Genomic DNA, 16,447 nt, shown 5'->3' with positions numbered 1-16,447 from the left:
ACTCAAAACGTGCACTTCTGTGACGAATACCATCGTAACAACACTTTCGCACGAATACGATGAAGAAGACGACGGCAAAGACATCGTCTGTATCGTTCGACGTCACCGCAACAAAGTTCCGCGAATTTCATTCGAACGGATTGAACGTTTTTTTACACCTGATCACGACGCCAGCGATGCTCGTTTCAATCGCAGTTTCTTTGATTTTACTCGCGGAGGATAAGGAGTGGATTTATAGGACGCTCGTTTTGATATACGCGATGAGTTTGCCGAGAACGATGGGTGTGGTAAAGAAGACGACGATGACGACGACGTTTCACTTTGATGAAGGAGACCAACGAAAGCGCGGGACGAAATACAAAGGGACGACGCTACTGTTCACGTGGATTTCACTCGTTGGAATGTCTCTTTTGAGCGAATATTTAGTTGAGTTTAAGTACGTGACAAACTTGAAACAATGCGCGATGTTGTTCGCGTGCGGGTACGTCGGTCAAGAGCTCGCGCACGTGATTACGTTCGAGAAGACGTACCAGCAAAGCTACATGTCCTCCTCAAAATCGGAGAAGAATCTCCAAAATTGGCAATCGCTGTTAATCGAACACGCGTATTTTTTGTTACCTTTGTGCTTCGACGCGTTGTGGCAGACGAGAGACGTTCCTCTCTTGAGTTGGATTGTCGCGCATAACTATTTGTTGCGATGTAAACTGACCGGAGCGAAAGAGACGAATGCTTTGAGAGATATTTACGATTTCGTGTCGAAGGAAAATCCGTCGAGAGATCGAACCGCGCACTGGTGGTTTGAGAAATTGAAAGGGAAAACGAAAAAAGCGTTCGATACTATCATCGACAGCGAGGCGATTGCGGGGATGTTTGCGAAGAAGTTTCGCTCGGACGCGTGGGCGGTGGAACCGATTTATTCCATGAATGAAATCTACGTCGCGAGTTCTCACCATAATTTCAACAGCGACACGGTGTTTTACATGGAACACTGCGACGGACCGTGGTCGGTATATCCGTGGTGTTTCGTGTATAGGTGCATGGTTGCCGTCAACGAAAATAAGCAGGTGGAAACTATTTTCCCGATGGAAGGTTCGGGGTCGTGTTTATCCGACGGCGACGTGGTTGGTTTCGATTACCACCGCGAAATTCACATCATTCGCGATTTGCCGACGAGAAATACCGATCGAAGAGTCACGATGAAGTTACACTACGTCGTGTACCCGAGGTGTTTTGGTTTCCTGGGAAGATTTCTAGCTAAATTGGCGTCGTTTTATAACTGGGCGGCGAGGAACTTGTTCTTGAACACAATCGCGCCGTCGAATTGGTTTTGGAAATTCATGGCGTTCATGGTCTTATTCGTCACGAGGTCGGTGTTTGAGTTGGAGAAAAGAGCCGGGTTGAACTCCATCGTCGCCGTCGTATTGGCGTATTACGTCGGTAAAAACTTCATTCACGAACACTTCTTTTTGGCGTTTACCTCGTACACGCACTATTGCATGTACATCGCGACGTACCAAATTCGAGAAGGGATTAACTTTGGGACGTTTAAACGAAACGTCGTGTTTTTCAAAACCATCGCTTTGTGTCATTTGGGGTATAATTACTTCATCAAGTATTTCGAATACGATTTGATTTCGTTAGCGATGATTCTCGGTGGGTACTCGTTATCCTTCTCCGCGGCGTACGCGTTAGGCGTGGACCAAACGTACTTTGGCGTCGAGCTCGGCGAATGCGCGCCGAACTTTGTCGACGGGTTTCCGTACAATCTAGGCATCCCACACCCGATGATTGTCGGGAGCATCGTCGGGTTACTCGGGTTCCACAAGAACGAATCGTTTAGAGAACATCTGCCGTATTTAGTTCCTCTCCATTGCTTGTTCTATTTAGTGCACATGGTTCAAGAACACGTGTACGACATTTACAAGCACGACGAAAGCGCGACGACGATTCAGACGACGACAAAGAAGAAGGCGTCGTCGCCAGGTATGAAGAGTAGTAAACGAAGAAATAGTGTTAGCAGAGAGAAGGAATCGGAGCAGCAGAAAAAGCAGCATCCGCACACGAACGGAACGAACGGGACACACAGCGCGACTCGACGGCGCTCAACTCGCCTTTCGCCGACGAACGATCGATCGCCCGCCTGGGCGCGCGATTGATTGAACCCGAAAGAGTTTCATCTTCAATCCTTCTCCTTCCTTGGTATTATATTCGTAAAATTACATCACACGCGGATTATATTATTTTATATTTACTACATCATCACAAATTAAACTCTTTAAGCTATTCTTCTTCATTAAATCCATCCGGATCACTTCTTCCCGCCTCCCGCTAACACGCTTTTCGTCCTCGGATCGATTTTCTTAAACATCGGCGCGTTTTTCAACATATCCGGCACGATAACCATCCGGATTTTCGATCCTCTCAAGTAACAGTTCTCCAACGACGAGTGTTTCCCTTTAGTTCGTAAACGACGATAAAGAAGAGTAAGAGAATACATTTTCGCGTCAGAAAGAAAGAAAGAAAGAGAGAGAGAAAAACGAAGCATCGAAATGAGAATAAAAACGTCTTACCGTCTCTCGCGGTGTGCGACACGTTCGTCAGTTGACAGTTCCAGTTATCCTCTGCTTCCACCAGAGTTCCTCGGTACAATTCTCCGGATTTCAGTTCAACCTGTTGTGCGCATGAAAGAAACGTTTTCGTTAGCGCTTATTGTTAATACTACTACTACTAATAATAATGTCACGGCGACGACGAGGATGAAAATGATCGCGTTCGTAGTCTCTCGTAAACCTTCTCTCAACTTGGCGGCTCTTTTGAACCATTTTGAGCGATCGAATTTTCCCTAATAAAGAACACACACAAAAACAACATTAAAGAGAGAGACAGAGAGAAAAAGAGAGAAAAGAGTGTAGTGATGGTACCGTAATCACGTGTCCTTCGCTCTCGTGCATCAGTTTGACCGGTATTCCGACGCCTTTGCCTAACCCGACGGAGGACATGATGACTCTCTTACTGGAAATTTTGAGGAATTTTTTGTTTGAGTTTTTACTCAAAATACGAATTTTAGGGGGAAATGACCATCTTTGACGCGCTCTGGATGTATGCAGAAGTGAATAAAAAGAAGCGATGTGCGCGTCGGTGGAGAGTCACGGAAGAGATTGATCGATTGATGTCAAATTTTTTGCGAGCATTGGTCGAATTGATATCTGAAAGAAGTCTTCAAAGTTGGCGTTTTAGATAATAAAACGGACATTTTTCCATTTTTTCTCCCATGTCTCATTCAGCTCTTGACAATATTAGTAGATATTAATAAAAGAATACTATGGGGAAAAAGGTATCTGGAGCGCAGAAGAGGAAGAAGAGGAAAGAGAAAGAAGAGCTCGCTTTGGAAATGGAGCGGTTGAAGCTTGGACCGACGAAGTTGTGGACCGGGTTGGTGTTGCATCATAAGGATGTGTTTGTCTCGCATGTGATTTCGAAATTGAATACGACAGATCGGTTTTTCTTTTCGAGGGTGAATAGAGAGAGTTTGGATGTGCTTAAGTATGCCGGGGTAGACGTATCATTAGGGTGGTGTCCACACGAATGTTCATCCATCTCGACGTTGGAATTGGTGTGGAATCACTTTCCCTTCGGATGTGAAGATGAAGAAGGAAACGTGAGAGATCAAACCTGGTTTTGCGTGGGAGTTGCTAAAACGAACAAACTCGAGTTTCTCAAGTGGGCGAGAGAAGTGAAACATTGCGAGTGGGATGAATGGTCGATTAATCAGGCCGCATTTAAAGGTAATCTCGAGATGTTAAAGTACTGCTTCTCTAATGATTGCCCGTATGATGAAGAAGCGTCGTGTAAACAAGCTGCTGCAGGAGGACACCTCGACTGTCTTCGATTTCTTGTCGACAAAGTGGAACCTTCGCGAGATACGGAAAAAGAAGCGGCACTACAAGCCGCAGCACATGGTCACTTAGACATCGTGAAATATTTCGTCGAAGAAAGAAAGATATCGGATGATTTGAAGCCTTACTGCGTGGCAACCGCTGCGATGCATGGCCGCCTCGATTGCCTCAACTACTTAGTCGAAGAGGCGAAAACGCCTCTGAACAACTGGCCATACATCGCTACCGCTCGTTACAAAGAGCACACCGACTGCGTAAACTACTTGCTCGAAAAAGGGTGCCCGGAACCAACGGACGAAGAATACGCTGACTTTGTCGAAGAAATGAAAGAGCAGCACTAAAACACCAAGAGCAGCTTCGTCCCAAGCGGTTCCCCGCCGCGGGCGGCGGGAAAGCGAGAACAAAAACGAGGATCTCAATTTTTGATACACACACACACACACACACACACACACATAAACAAGAAACCAACAACACGAGAACAACAAGAACCGCACTTCTGTTTTGCGAATGCTCAATCTTTCGAGTTTATTACGTGAGCGTTATAATCATTCTTCTTCGCGTCTTCCTGAAAATCTTCATATTTTCTCACACAAAATGGGCGCAAAGAAATCAGCCGCCAAAGACCGAGGCTACGTCACCGCCACCGAGTGGAAACTCGACGGCGGTGGCAAAAAAAACGCCTCGGTCAACGCGCCTTTAAAGAAACTCCCGTTCAACTGTTGCGCGTTGTCCTTTTTACCGTTCGAAACGCCTGTTTTTGATGTCAATTCCGGCTCGATATACGATTTGGAAAACATTTTCCCCTACGCTTTGAAACATAAACAGGATCCAATCACCGGCCGAAACATGCAAATAAAGGACCTGAAAGAACTGAAACTGAAGAAAAGCGAAGGGAACAAAGATTTTACGTACGAGTGTCCAATCCTAGGGAGCGAGTTTACGGATTCGACGAAGATTTGCGTCGTAAAACGTTCCGGTACGGTTTAAGAGACATTTGGGTGTTGTTTCTCTGTTTTTGTACGCGCTCGACGACGATGCAGACGATGCAGACGATTTCGGTTTTGCTCTCGTTCTTTTCGCGTATATTACTAACGTTGCTGTATTTCGTTGGATTGGATTCGACTTTTGGGCGGATGAAGTTCTTTCTTCGTTTGATTCGCCCGCGACGACGGATGCCGGATGCCGGATGCTCTTTGGGATGGCGGTTCGAGACGATTCGCGGATGCATGTTTTTCACTGACAACGACGCAAAATTTTCTTTCTTTCTTCTTCTTTATTATAGGGTACGCGTACAGTTACAAAGCGATCGAGGAGTTGGTGATAAAGCCGAAAAGATGGCGCGATTTGATGACGGACGAGAAGATTACGAGGGATGATTTGTTAATCGTTCAAGATCCGATGGCCACGACAAGCAACGCGCGAGAAGGCGGCGGCGATAGAAATAGAATGTTAGAAAAGATGGACCACGTGATCACGAAAAAAGGCGCGAACTTTATTGGGAGTAAAGGCGGCGTGAAGAAAGAAGGAGGAAGTATCAACGCGGACGCGATGTCAGAAGACGTGAAGAGAGCGTTGGATGCGTTGAAAACGAAGGAAGCGAAAGAGGCTTTTAAAGGTGGCGGCGGAGGGAAAGTCGCGGAGATGGAGATGAAAAAAGCGAATGATGCTAGAAACAACGACGACGACGAAGATGTAAAAGTAGATTTGAAGAAGCTTCACCAGTACGCGGACAAACCGCACGCGGCGGACGTGGTGAAATTCGCGCCCGGCGCGGCGACGTTTTCGAGCGCGGAACCCGTCGATTACTCGAAAAAAGGCGTCAGTGATCGCGATTACTTCTTGAAACGACCTTTAGAGGAGGAACGCCAACGTTTCTTGAACTCTATGAAACGTTTTCTCAAACCTCGAAGATTCGAAGAAAATCACTCTCGCTCGGACGGTAAACAAGCCATGGGCTTCACGTCCACGATCGGCGGCGAAGGATTGAAAGGCGGCAAAGAGAAGAAACCTGTGTTTTTGAATCCCAAAAAAGGCGAGAAAGGCTACGTTAGTCTCGACATTCAACAGTTTGGTTCTCTCAACCTGGAACTTCACTGCGATATCGCGCCGAGAACGTGCGAAAACTTTCTCCATCTGTGCGAGAAGGGTTTTTACGACGGCGTGAAATTCCATCGCAACGTCCCGAATTTTATGATTCAAGGCGGCGATCCAACCGGAACCGGGAAGAAAGGCTTCTCCATATACGGCGAAACGTTTAAAGACGAGTTTGGTTTACAAAAAGGCGTGTTGAGTCACAAAGAACGCGGCATTGTCTCCATGGCGAACAAAGGTAAAGACACGAACAATTCGCAATTCTTCATCACGTACGGGAAGAATTTGACGCATTTAGACGGAAAACACACAATCTTTGGCAGAGTCGTCGGAGGTTTGAAAGTATTGGACGAGTTGGAAGATATCGAAGCAGACGATAAAGATCCCGAGAAATCCGGCGTGGATATCATCATCGAAAAGACGACGGTTCATCAAAACCCGTGGACAAAATTGGAGAAGGAGTACGAGGACAAACGAGGAGGCGTCGCCGACGACGATATTAAGACCGCCAACGCGACGATGGCGGTCAAAACAAACACGGAGAAAAAAATGGAAGAAGAGGAAGAAAAGAAGAAAAAGATGGGTCCTAAAATAGTCGGGTCTGGCATCGGTCGATTCGTGACTGGATCGACGGCGAATGTAAACGCGACGAAGTTTATGAATTCGGAAGAAATAGAAGAAGAAGAAGAACGACGACGCAAGAAAGCGAAAGCGACAACAACATCCGCGAAAAGAACAGGAGGCTTTGGTAATTTCGAGAGCTGGTAGAGTAAAGTGTACAGAATAATAGCAATAGCGCGCGAGTTTAAAACAGCTAATACCCCTCGTCCGACCATTCGCACTCCGCGAGAGGACCGTCGCCGTCCTCCTCCGCGAAGCGTTTCCGAATGATTTCCATCGTCTTTTTGTTACACCCGGGCGTTCTCCCGAACGTCATCGAGTATCCGTACACGAACACGCGTTTCTTCTCTTCGTCGTACTCTATCCTTCCCCCCCCGATGACGTGCGCTTTCAACGTCGCCATCCGCTCGTCTTTTCTCAGTTCACCGACCGCCTCTCGAAAGTTCTCCGCGTGGTACGAACACCTCGCGTACGACCGGACGAGGAACTTTTTCTCTCCATTTTCTTCGTTATAGACTTTCATCAAAACGTATTTGTGTTTACCAGGTGTCATTTTCACAGGTTCAATCCATCGCATGGACGCAGGATCGTCGTTCGTGTCCTCGTTCTCTGCGTTTACGTTCGTCGCCGACGCGGTCGCTTCCCGGACCAAATTCCAGGCGGACGCGTTTAACGCTTCGCCGGTGCTGTCCGAGAATAAAGGCGTCTCTTCTTCTGCGCTCATTTTGTCGAGGGGAACTTTTGCTCGCGTTCGTATTATTCCTTTTGGACGATGGTTTTGAAGAGAAAAGAGTACGAACCGCGCGGGAATGCTCGAGCGCATGTGAGATGAGGAACTTTGTTCTGAGGAGTAGATATTAAATACGCGCTACTGTAAATGTCTTTCTCGTCATCAGTATCATCCGTTTTATGCGCATCTCGTTCTCATTCATCAGCGATGAGTAAATTTTGCTGCTTTAGATGCGCTCTTCTGTTGTTAGTATTATTATTATTACCAAGCCATTTCGCACGCTTCCTCGCACGCGTCGCCGTCGGCCCACATTTTATCGTCCGTCGGGAACACGACTTGGTCGAATTGAATCCACGTCCGCGCCTTGGCCATCATCGGTTCGACTTTGGTTTTCCAGTTTTGCGAGTGCTGAGTTTGCGAGTGGAATGTTTGCGCTTGAGAGTCCCGGAAGACTTCCGCGAACAAGTATTCTTCCGCGGAGTCGTTTTCGTTTTCGTCTTCTTCGCTAAAAATTCTTTTGAAAATGTCAAATCGTAAACACCCGCCGTCCTCTTCGAGCTTGGAGGAAATCGCGTTTTCGATCGAAATCTTCTCAAACGCGGCGCAGTCTTTCTTATGCACGGTAATCGTCACGTGGCACGCGACCGACGTCCCGGACCCTTCCAAAACTTCAATCTGTTGCCCGTTCTCATCGATTTGCAAAGGCGTGTTCACCTGGTTCCAATCCTCGTTGGTCGGAAACACCGGTGTGTAACTTCTCTTCGCCCGAGGTTTCGACATCAAAGACTCCACGTTTTTGTTCCAGTTTTTATAGTGCGGTTCAGATTTATGCTCTGAGAGTGCTTCTTTCCCTTTAAATATCTCCACTAAGACGAATTGGTTGTCTTTACGCAACGCGTCGAAACGCGCGTTTTCCAGCTCCATGATGGATTCTCGTGCGTTTCGCCTCGTTTCCGTCGTCATCTTTTCTCGGTCGTTTTCATCAGCGAAACAATCCACGAGCGTAATTTGCACGTCTTTCACGTCTTGCTCGTCGTTCGAGGAGGAGGAGGACATCGCGACCGTCCTCGCTTTCGCACTCAGAAGTCCCTCGTTGATGGTCTTCGTATTCCTCTTTAGCGCGTTGGAATTGGAAAACCGCCGATGCGTTCGTAAACTTCCCCGTTGACTTTGAATACAACTCGCGCGGGTGGTGGAAGAAGAAGAAGACAAGAAAGAGGAGGAACAAAAAACAGCGCTTTTTTTGTCGCTCTGCGCGCGAGGGAAGGTGGTGGTCTTCGAGACAGAACAGAAGGAGGAGTTAAGCGACGACATGTTTGTTTCAAGTGTTTCGTTGTGACGAAGCAAAAGAGAAGAAAAGACTGAAGATTTTTTAATACCGCGGCGAAAGGTACGATGCGAAAGGTACTAGCTTGCAGTTCAAATGGCGACGAGTAGTGCACGTAACGATGCAACTGCGGTTGGTTTGTGTACGAATAGAGTGAACTGACCAGATTTTAGTCGTAGTCTATCTGGTCCTGGTGGTACCTCCGCGCGGGGCGGTACGTCTCTCTTTCTCTCTCTCTCTCTCGTATTCGTATTCGTTTTTATTCTTACGAAAGTGTTTTCGATGATATGGTTCTTTCTAGTGCTGCTGCTCTACTGGTGTTCTACGTGCTGCTTTTCTTCGTTCTTTTGATAAATTGGACAACGGCAGCGTATTCTTCGTCCGTTGGTTCTGGAGACCCTTTTTCGAGCAAGTAGTTTTCGCAGTCGGTGTGCTTGTAATACCGAGCGCAAGCGATGTGTTTACGGTTGTTAAGAGGCATTTTGGCCTCTTCGACTAAGTATTTGAGACAATCAAGTTGGCCATACCATGTAGCGATTAACATGCAGTGTTCCTTTACCTTATCAGATATTTTTCTTCTTTCAATGAGATATTTCACGATGTCCACGTGACCCTTTTCTGCTGCCTGATGTGCCGCATCTTCTTCCGTCTTTCGCGAAGGGTTCACTTTGTCCAAAAGAAATCGAAGACAGTCGAGGTGTCCTCCATAAGCAGCTTGTTCACACACCTCTTTTTTATCACAAGGGCAACCATTAGAGAAACAGTATTTCAACATCTCGAGATTGCCTCTAGCTGCTGCCACTTTAATCGTCTCTTCATCCCACTCGCAACGTTTCACTTCTCTCGCCCACTTGAGAAACTCGAGTTTGTTCGTAAAAGAAACTCCCAAGCAAAACAAGGCTTGATCTATCACGTTTCCTTCCTCATCTTCACATCCGAAGGGAAAGTGATTCCACACCAATTCCAACGTCGAAATCGATGAACATTCTTGAACATTATCACCGAATTTCGATACTTTTACCCCGGCGTATTTAAGCGCATCTTGACTCTCTGTATTCACCTTTGATAAGAAATACCGGTCCATCCCGTTCAATTTCGGAATCACGTGCGAGACGAACACATCCTTGTGATGCACGACCAACCCGGTCCATAACTTGCTCGGTCCGAGTTTCAACCGCTCCACGTCCAAAGCGAGCTCTTCTTTCTCCTTTTTCTTCTTCCTTTTCTGCGCGCCGGATATCCCCATCGGCTGCTTCGCACTTGAGATTCTTCTTTCGTATTCGTTTTGTCTCGCGATGATTGATTATGTTCCACCACTCAGCGCATAATGTGAACGATTTTGCGCGTTACTCTTCCACGACGACTACTCTTCGGTTCGCAGCGCGTGCATTCACGATGCGTGTATCACCTTTTGCGCCGTGACGATCTATCGTCCGGCCAAATACAATGTTGGGAAAACTTGTGGCGCAAATATCGTCAGACCGTTTGGATAGGAAACGCGCGCGAATGCAAAGAAACATACGTAACAAGAGGCTCCTCCTCGTCTCCTGGAATTGAGCGCTCGATGAACACTCCTCGAGAAAGAAGCGGCGGTCGGAAAAGAAAAAGAGACGCTCGTTTGTGGGATGTGATTGTAAATAACGACGATATTTGTTTCACACATGTGCTTCCGAGGTTGAATGCGACGGATGTGAAATTCTTGTACGAGGTGAATACAGAGACGAGAAAGTTGATTAAGAGATCATCTCGCGAGGGGGAGTTGAAGAAGAAGTTTAAAATAGAAGAGATGTCGTCGATATCGACTTTGGAGTTAGCGTGGGAGCATTGTCCGTGGGGTACGTTGATAAACTACAACCAAAGGATGAACGAAACATATTTCTGCCGTGAAGTTGCTTACACGAATAAACTCGAATTGCTCAAGTGGATACGAGAGGAGAAAAAGTGTACGTGGAATTCAAGGACGATTAATGTGGCCGCACGTCAAGGTAATCTGGAAATGGTAAAGTATTGCGTGGCAAATGAGTGTCCTATCGATGCGTTTGCGTGTGCATGTGCTGCCGAAAACGGTCGTCTCGAGTGCCTCAAATACTTACGCGAAGAAGCGAAAGTGCCTTGTGATGCGACTACTGCCTATCGGGCGGCTTCAAATGGTCATCTCCACATACTCGAATATCTTGTCGAGCGTAAGTATGATCAATTTGACGTAGATGCGTGTCGGGGGGCAGCCATGGAGGGCCAATTAGACTGTTTGAAGTACTTGCGCGAAACCGCCAAAGCGCCTTGGGACCTTATGGCGGTATATTTTGCGCACGAATACAGCCGACCCGAATGTGTACAATACCTCCTCGACAACAACTGTCCTATACCAGATGGTTGGCGATACGAAGACGGAAAGTTACACGTGCCAGAATCAGATTCAGAATTAGATTCAGAATCAGAATCAGAGTTAGACTTCGTTGAATAATAATACTACTTACGCATCCGAGTACGAATTCCTCACACTTTCTCTGTCGTCTGACGCACTGACGATATGAATTCTCCTCCTCCTCAGGAGCGGCAGCTTTTTCGGCGACAGCGAGACAAAGCGCGAGAAAAAGAAGCAACAACCTCTACCGCGGCGTCGTTCTACGAAGGCGGCATCGCGCGTTTCCTCCACGACGTGGAAACTGAATCGCTCGCGAACGTCATCGACGTGATGTTTCTCCACGGGAAATCCAGAGTGGATGTGTTGCTCAATCTCACCGGTAAACGTGTATCTTTTTCTCTCTCTTATTGACTTATTATGACGATACGCATATGCATGCACACGATTAACGATAGTGAAACTGCGCGTTTTGTGCGAACAGAATTCACTGCGAACCGAGCAAAGGCACTCGAACTTATCGCAAACTTTGGAACACGTGGAAGCTCTGACTCGCTCGCTCAAAGCGAGGAAAGATACGAAAGACGAGAAAACGACAGTCGAACGGTTACTGATGGAAGCGGAGTTGTGTAAAATGCTCGACGAAAAACGCGAGAAGTTGATGAAAAGGGACGAAGAAGTGGCGATGGAGGAAGAGCGACACCGGGAAGGGGTGAAAGCAGTGCTGGAGTTGAAGAAGAAGTTGAAGAAGGAAGCGGCGGTTGAGAAGGGCGGCGTTGGCGCTTCGAAAGGAAAAGAGGACGAGGACGACGCGTTCTTATCGTTAAAAGGCGACGTCGTGGAAGAAAAAGACGTCTTGAAGGCTGTTTCGAAGAAGAAAGAGAAGAGTTTGGACGATTTCTTAAACGACGAGGAAGAGGAAGACGATTCAAAAAGCGCTTCGACTTCGAAAACGAAAACGAAATACGGCGAGGCGGCTTTGATGAAATTCGAAAAGCAGAAGAAAGAGTTGTTGGAAAAGCAAAAATTGGCGTACGAGAAGGCGTTTAGGAAGAAGTAGAGAAAGAGAGTATAGTAGTAGTAGTAGTAGTAGTTTTGAATAGGGGTAGCGTAAAAATTTTGTGTGTTTCATCACGAATCGTGCTTCTCGTACGTTTCGATCGAGTCGTACTGAGCGCTCACGATATTACCGGCGAACTTTCTCCCGTTTAGACTCTTCCTCGCTTTTCTCGCGCTCTCTGCGGTTTCAAAACGCACAAACACCACACCCGCGCTCTTCGACGGTGGTTTTGGGATCTTCATCCCCAGAACCTTCCCGAACTTTTCGCACTCTTCCTGCGTATCCTCGACGATGATTTCGTACTCCTCCGGATCGTTCAACTCTTCGTCTTTGATGCCCATGTTTTTCAAGACTAAACATTCCGTCGCGTTTTCATCTACCTCGGGCGCAGCAGGAGCGGCAGATTGCGGAAGAAATTGCGCCGCCGCGCCACCGTTACCTAATAACTGATGTTGCTGTTGCTGCTGTTGTAACGCTGCTCGTTGTTCTTGTTGCATTCGTTCTAGCGTCGCGTTCGCTCTTCTCACGGTTAACTGTTTATCGCCCATTTGCATGCCGTGTAAACCTTGGATGGCGATATCGGTAATCGCCGGGCCGTCTCTGTACACGACAAACCCGTAGCCTTTCGATCCTCCGGTATCTCTATCTCTGACTAAATCAAACCTAGTGATTGGACCAAACGCTTCTAACAGCTCGCGTATTTGCGCTTCGGTTAAGAAATACGGCAAGCCTCCAACAAACACGCGATCTTCGTTCGGATCGGCGACGTTGGATCCATTCGCGTTACCGTTATTTTGCCCAGACGCGACTCCAGATTGCATTCTCTGCAAAACTTCGTTCGACAAACCAATCGCTTCTAAATTCATCTTAATATTCGGCACGATCGGCCCTAACTTCATCGCCGCCGGTTGATTGTAATCGTTCGGTCTCCTCACTCTAAGCTGCGACGAATCGAACGAAATCGAGTCTAAAGCCATACAATTCGACGTCTCTTCCGCGTTCCGAAACTCTACGAACGCGAAGTGCTTCTCGTGGTTCATGTACACGTTCACGACTGGATTCGCGTTCCCTTCCGTTTGCGTTTCCGCTATCCCTCCAACCGCCATCAACGCGTTGTTGAAAAAATCCGCCACGCGCACTTCCGAAACGTTCGGCGGAAACCCGCCGACGTATACTCGTCTCGCGTGCCTCGTCGCTTGCGCTTCTTCGAGGATGTGACTGGTGATTTTTTGCGCTCTGATGTGCGGGTTCATGTTATTCGCATTGTTCCCGTTGTTGTTGTTGTCGTAAGGATTTATGTTTGATTTGTTCTTGTTGTTGTTCTCGTCGTCCGCGCCTTCTGTGATGATTCGATGAAAGAAGAGAGATTCGTGAGTTGTTGTTAAAAGCGAGAGAGAGTAAAAGGGATGTTTACCTTCGGGCATGACGTCGAAACCGGTCGGCCGTCGTCTCGTCCAAATTGGAATCTTTTCCACCCGTCGATGGTGATCGTCACTGTTGTTATTCTCGTCGCGATTCCAATCGTCGTTCCTTTCTCTGGATTCGCTTCGTTCTCGCATTATTAGTGTTAGTAGTAGTAGTATTGATGCGTTGTTCCCGTTTGTTTGCTCTTTGTGTTGTTGTCTTTCAAAGCAAAAGTATGATGTGTTTTTATTTGTGTAGTCAATGCGCCGTCAAATATGGAGAAAATACGAGACAAAAAAGAAAGCAAATTCATCAGATCAGAATATTATAATCATCATCGTCATGGGGAAGAAGCAACTCTCTGGAGCACAGAAGAGGAAGAAGAGGAAAGAGAAAGAAGAGCTCGCTTTGGACATGGAGCGGTTGAAGCTCGGACCGACGAAGTTATGGACCGGGTTGGTGGTGCATCATAAGGATGTGTTTGTCTCGCATGTGATTTCGAAATTGAATTTGATGGATCGGTTTTTCTTTTCAAAGGTGAATACAGAGAGTCGGGGTGTGCTTGAATACGCCGGGGTAAACGTATCGAAATTGGGTGTAACTGTTCACGAATGTTCATCCATTTCGACGTTGGAATGGGCGTGGAATCACATTCCCTGGGGAGAGAAATTTGAAGATGGAACGGTGAGAGATCAAGCCTGGTTTTGTTTGCAAGTTGCTTTTACGAACAAACTCGAGTTTCTCAAGTGGGCGAGAGAAGTGAAACAGTGTGAGTGGAATGAATGGACGATTAAAGTGGCAGCAGATATAGGTAATCTCGAGATGCTGAAGTACTGCTTCTCTAATGGTTGCCCGTGTGATGAAAAAGAGGTGTGTGAACTAGCTGCTCATGGAGGACACCTCGACTGTGTTCGATTTCTTTTCGACAAAGTGGAACCTTCGCGAGAGACGGAGCGAACAGCGGCACTACAAGCAGCATGCGGTTGTCACACAGACATCTTGAAATATTTCGTCGAAGAACGAAGGATATCCTCCTATGAGGAAAAGTGCAACTGCGTGGTAAATGCTGCAATGTATGGCAAACTCGATTGCCTCAAATACTTATTAGGCGAAGAGGCGAAAGCGCCTCTTAACTTCTGGCAATACATCGCGTACGCTCGTTACTACGAACACCCCGATTGCGAAAACTACTTGCTCGAAAAAGGGTGCCCAGAACCAACGGACGAACAATACGCTGCGTTCATCGATCTGGAAAAAGAAGAGGAGTAGGCGCAAACGCACTCCGATTTGGAAGATGATGACGGCGAATGAAAAGAGAACGCAGCAGCAAAAGATACAACAACAGAAAGAGAGAGAGAGAGACATTTTAATTTTGAAAAAACGCTCAAATTTTCTTCTTAAAAAAAAAGAAAGAAAATACATATACTTACGCGCGCGCAAAAAGAGCGCGTACACGCGAGCGCTTTTCCTCCACGTGAAGAAGCGGAGTGAAGAAGAGGAGGAGGAGAATCATCATCATCATGGCGTCGTCGTCGTTTACGTCGTCGTCTAATTCTTCTTTAGTCTCGATCGTCAAAGCGTTGTCGTGTCTTTTGTTCTTGTCGTTCTCGAGCGTTTTTTTGGGGGTAACCGCAGATACACTTTCAAAGAACGTATCGTCATCGGCGGCGAGGAAGAGAGATGCGTCATCCTCGTCGTCGTCGTCCGCGGCGGCGAGGAAGAGAGAAGAAGATGCGAGAGTCGTGGATCAGTTGGCGGCGAATTTGATGATGAACGCTGGGGCGAGAATGCAAAATGAAAAAACGCCTCGAAACAACGGAACTTTTGCTTCTTCTTCTTCGACCAGAGACGCGAATACTGGCAATACCTTGGACGCTTCTTCTCCCGTTCGAACTCGTCCCGACGTTGACGCGGCATTTCTTTATCGAATTAGCGGTGAAATGGTAAGTAAAATGCGAGCGAGGATGCCTCGAGAGCTCGTCGAGAGAGGCGATCCGGTTGCCGAAGCTCGATACGCTTCGGCGAGGTGCGAGGATTCCAGCGGAGGCATCGCCTTGAATTTCATCTTTGATTTCTTTGACGCGCTTTTGGACGCGGCTGGATTTCGAGCGTACGACGACCAGACGAATCGTATGTACCAAATGCATTCGCGATCGAATAGGAGCGATGGCAATAGTATCGTGAGTACGACGCGAGAAGCGAACGCGATAACCGAGAACGACGACGACGAGAACGAAGCGATTCCAATGATAAACATAGAAGATGCGTTCTACACGCGAGCTAAGTCGTTTTATTTAGCGAATAAAGACGAAAAAGAAAATGAGGAGAGAATACATCGCGCGCTCGGGAAGTTCGAGGAAGGCGACGCCTTTGCGGCGTGTCCATCGGAAATCAACGCGTGGACTTGGCTGTTTTCATTTTTTCAATTAGATTTGTCAAGCTTCGGCGGTGGTATTGGCGGTAGCGGAAGCAACGGCACTAATTCGACGGATAATGGAGAAGGAGTAGTAGGAGGAAGTCCTGGAAGTATTGGAACTGGCGGCGTTACATCATCGCCTTCTCCGTCGTATTCATCAAACTACGATTTGTATCCTCCGGCGTCTTCGAGCGCTATCATCGTCGGCGGAATCAAAAAGTGTACCGCGAAAAATTGTTTGTATCCTCGAGCTTGCTGCGACGTGACACAGACGGGCCACTTATCGTGCGTGGCTCACTTTTCCATGTGCCCAGATTTTTGTGGTGTAAGCGATGATTTCAAACGTTGTGACTCGGGCCCGACGAAGAAAGCCTTTACCACCGAGTTCATCGATTCTTTCGTACGTTTCTGTTGCGGGGAAATTTGTTGTCCAACTGGCTACATTTGTTGCGTAGCGCCTGAAATCGTTGGGCACAACGGAAATAAGTGCGCTAAGAAAGAAATTTGCAACCAAGTAAGAGGAGTTTTCGTGTGTTT

General features: G+C 47.2%; 13 protein-coding genes across 13 annotated transcripts; 8 read left to right on the top strand and 5 right to left on the bottom strand.

Moving 5' to 3' along the window:
* Nucleotides 1-59: 59 nt before the first annotated feature.
* Nucleotides 60-2,156, top strand: Bathy14g00610 (predicted protein; the record flags this gene model as incomplete). Its single annotated transcript, XM_007509147.1, has 1 exon — nt 60-2,156. The coding sequence occupies one exon, from the start codon at nt 60-62 to the stop codon at nt 2,154-2,156; it is 2,097 nt and encodes a 698-aa protein (XP_007509209.1).
* A 152-nt stretch (nt 2,157-2,308) lies between these two features.
* Nucleotides 2,309-2,999, bottom strand: Bathy14g00600 (Small nuclear ribonucleoprotein Sm D3; the record flags this gene model as incomplete). The annotated part of the gene is made up of 3 exons (XM_007509229.1): nt 2,309-2,454; nt 2,571-2,705; nt 2,885-2,999. 3 exons carry the CDS (start codon nt 2,997-2,999, stop codon nt 2,309-2,311), a joined length of 396 nt encoding a protein of 131 aa, XP_007509291.1.
* A 323-nt stretch (nt 3,000-3,322) lies between these two features.
* Bathy14g00590 (predicted protein) lies at nt 3,323-4,237 on the top strand (the record flags this gene model as incomplete). The annotated part of the gene is made up of 1 exon (XM_007508962.1): nt 3,323-4,237. The coding sequence occupies one exon, from the start codon at nt 3,323-3,325 to the stop codon at nt 4,235-4,237; it is 915 nt and encodes a 304-aa protein (XP_007509024.1).
* A 256-nt stretch (nt 4,238-4,493) lies between these two features.
* On the top strand, nt 4,494-4,886 carry Bathy14g00580 (predicted protein; the record flags this gene model as incomplete). The annotated part of the gene is made up of 1 exon (XM_007509096.1): nt 4,494-4,886. One exon carries the CDS (start codon nt 4,494-4,496, stop codon nt 4,884-4,886), a length of 393 nt encoding a protein of 130 aa, XP_007509158.1.
* Nucleotides 4,887-5,078: 192 nt separating this feature from the next.
* Nucleotides 5,079-6,742, top strand: Bathy14g00570 (predicted protein; the record flags this gene model as incomplete). The annotated part of the gene is made up of 2 exons (XM_007509013.1): nt 5,079-6,600; nt 6,645-6,742. 2 exons carry the CDS (start codon nt 5,079-5,081, stop codon nt 6,740-6,742), a joined length of 1,620 nt encoding a protein of 539 aa, XP_007509075.1.
* Nucleotides 6,743-6,804: 62 nt separating this feature from the next.
* On the bottom strand, nt 6,805-7,335 carry Bathy14g00560 (14 kDa phosphohistidine phosphatase; the record flags this gene model as incomplete). Its single annotated transcript, XM_007509090.1, has 1 exon — nt 6,805-7,335. One exon carries the CDS (start codon nt 7,333-7,335, stop codon nt 6,805-6,807), a length of 531 nt encoding a protein of 176 aa, XP_007509152.1.
* A 267-nt stretch (nt 7,336-7,602) lies between these two features.
* On the bottom strand, nt 7,603-8,655 carry Bathy14g00550 (autoinducer-2 (AI-2) modifying protein LsrG; the record flags this gene model as incomplete). Its single annotated transcript, XM_007509114.1, has 1 exon — nt 7,603-8,655. The coding sequence occupies one exon, from the start codon at nt 8,653-8,655 to the stop codon at nt 7,603-7,605; it is 1,053 nt and encodes a 350-aa protein (XP_007509176.1).
* Nucleotides 8,656-8,990: 335 nt separating this feature from the next.
* Nucleotides 8,991-9,914, bottom strand: Bathy14g00540 (the record flags this gene model as incomplete). Its single annotated transcript, XM_007509222.1, has 1 exon — nt 8,991-9,914. The coding sequence occupies one exon, from the start codon at nt 9,912-9,914 to the stop codon at nt 8,991-8,993; it is 924 nt and encodes a 307-aa protein (XP_007509284.1).
* A 318-nt stretch (nt 9,915-10,232) lies between these two features.
* Nucleotides 10,233-11,132, top strand: Bathy14g00530 (the record flags this gene model as incomplete). Its single annotated transcript, XM_007509218.1, has 1 exon — nt 10,233-11,132. One exon carries the CDS (start codon nt 10,233-10,235, stop codon nt 11,130-11,132), a length of 900 nt encoding a protein of 299 aa, XP_007509280.1.
* Nucleotides 11,133-11,715: 583 nt separating this feature from the next.
* Bathy14g00520 (unknown protein) lies at nt 11,716-12,090 on the top strand (the record flags this gene model as incomplete). The annotated part of the gene is made up of 1 exon (XM_007509186.1): nt 11,716-12,090. The coding sequence occupies one exon, from the start codon at nt 11,716-11,718 to the stop codon at nt 12,088-12,090; it is 375 nt and encodes a 124-aa protein (XP_007509248.1).
* A 71-nt stretch (nt 12,091-12,161) lies between these two features.
* Nucleotides 12,162-13,649, bottom strand: Bathy14g00510 (predicted protein; the record flags this gene model as incomplete). The annotated part of the gene is made up of 1 exon (XM_007508964.1): nt 12,162-13,649. The coding sequence occupies one exon, from the start codon at nt 13,647-13,649 to the stop codon at nt 12,162-12,164; it is 1,488 nt and encodes a 495-aa protein (XP_007509026.1).
* A 106-nt stretch (nt 13,650-13,755) lies between these two features.
* Nucleotides 13,756-14,763, top strand: Bathy14g00500 (the record flags this gene model as incomplete). Its single annotated transcript, XM_007508966.1, has 1 exon — nt 13,756-14,763. One exon carries the CDS (start codon nt 13,756-13,758, stop codon nt 14,761-14,763), a length of 1,008 nt encoding a protein of 335 aa, XP_007509028.1.
* A 251-nt stretch (nt 14,764-15,014) lies between these two features.
* Nucleotides 15,015-16,428, top strand: Bathy14g00490 (unknown protein; the record flags this gene model as incomplete). Its single annotated transcript, XM_007509247.1, has 2 exons — nt 15,015-16,310; nt 16,366-16,428. The coding sequence occupies 2 exons, from the start codon at nt 15,015-15,017 to the stop codon at nt 16,426-16,428; spliced, it is 1,359 nt and encodes a 452-aa protein (XP_007509309.1).
* Nucleotides 16,429-16,447: the final 19 nt, after the last annotated feature.

Source organism: Bathycoccus prasinos (assembly GCF_002220235.1).
Source record: "Bathycoccus prasinos genomic : Chromosome_14".
Classification (NCBI taxonomy): Eukaryota; Viridiplantae; Chlorophyta; class Mamiellophyceae; order Mamiellales; family Bathycoccaceae; genus Bathycoccus; species Bathycoccus prasinos.
Note: the sequence above shows the minus strand (reverse complement) of the source record. Positions and strands in the feature narration are given on the sequence as shown.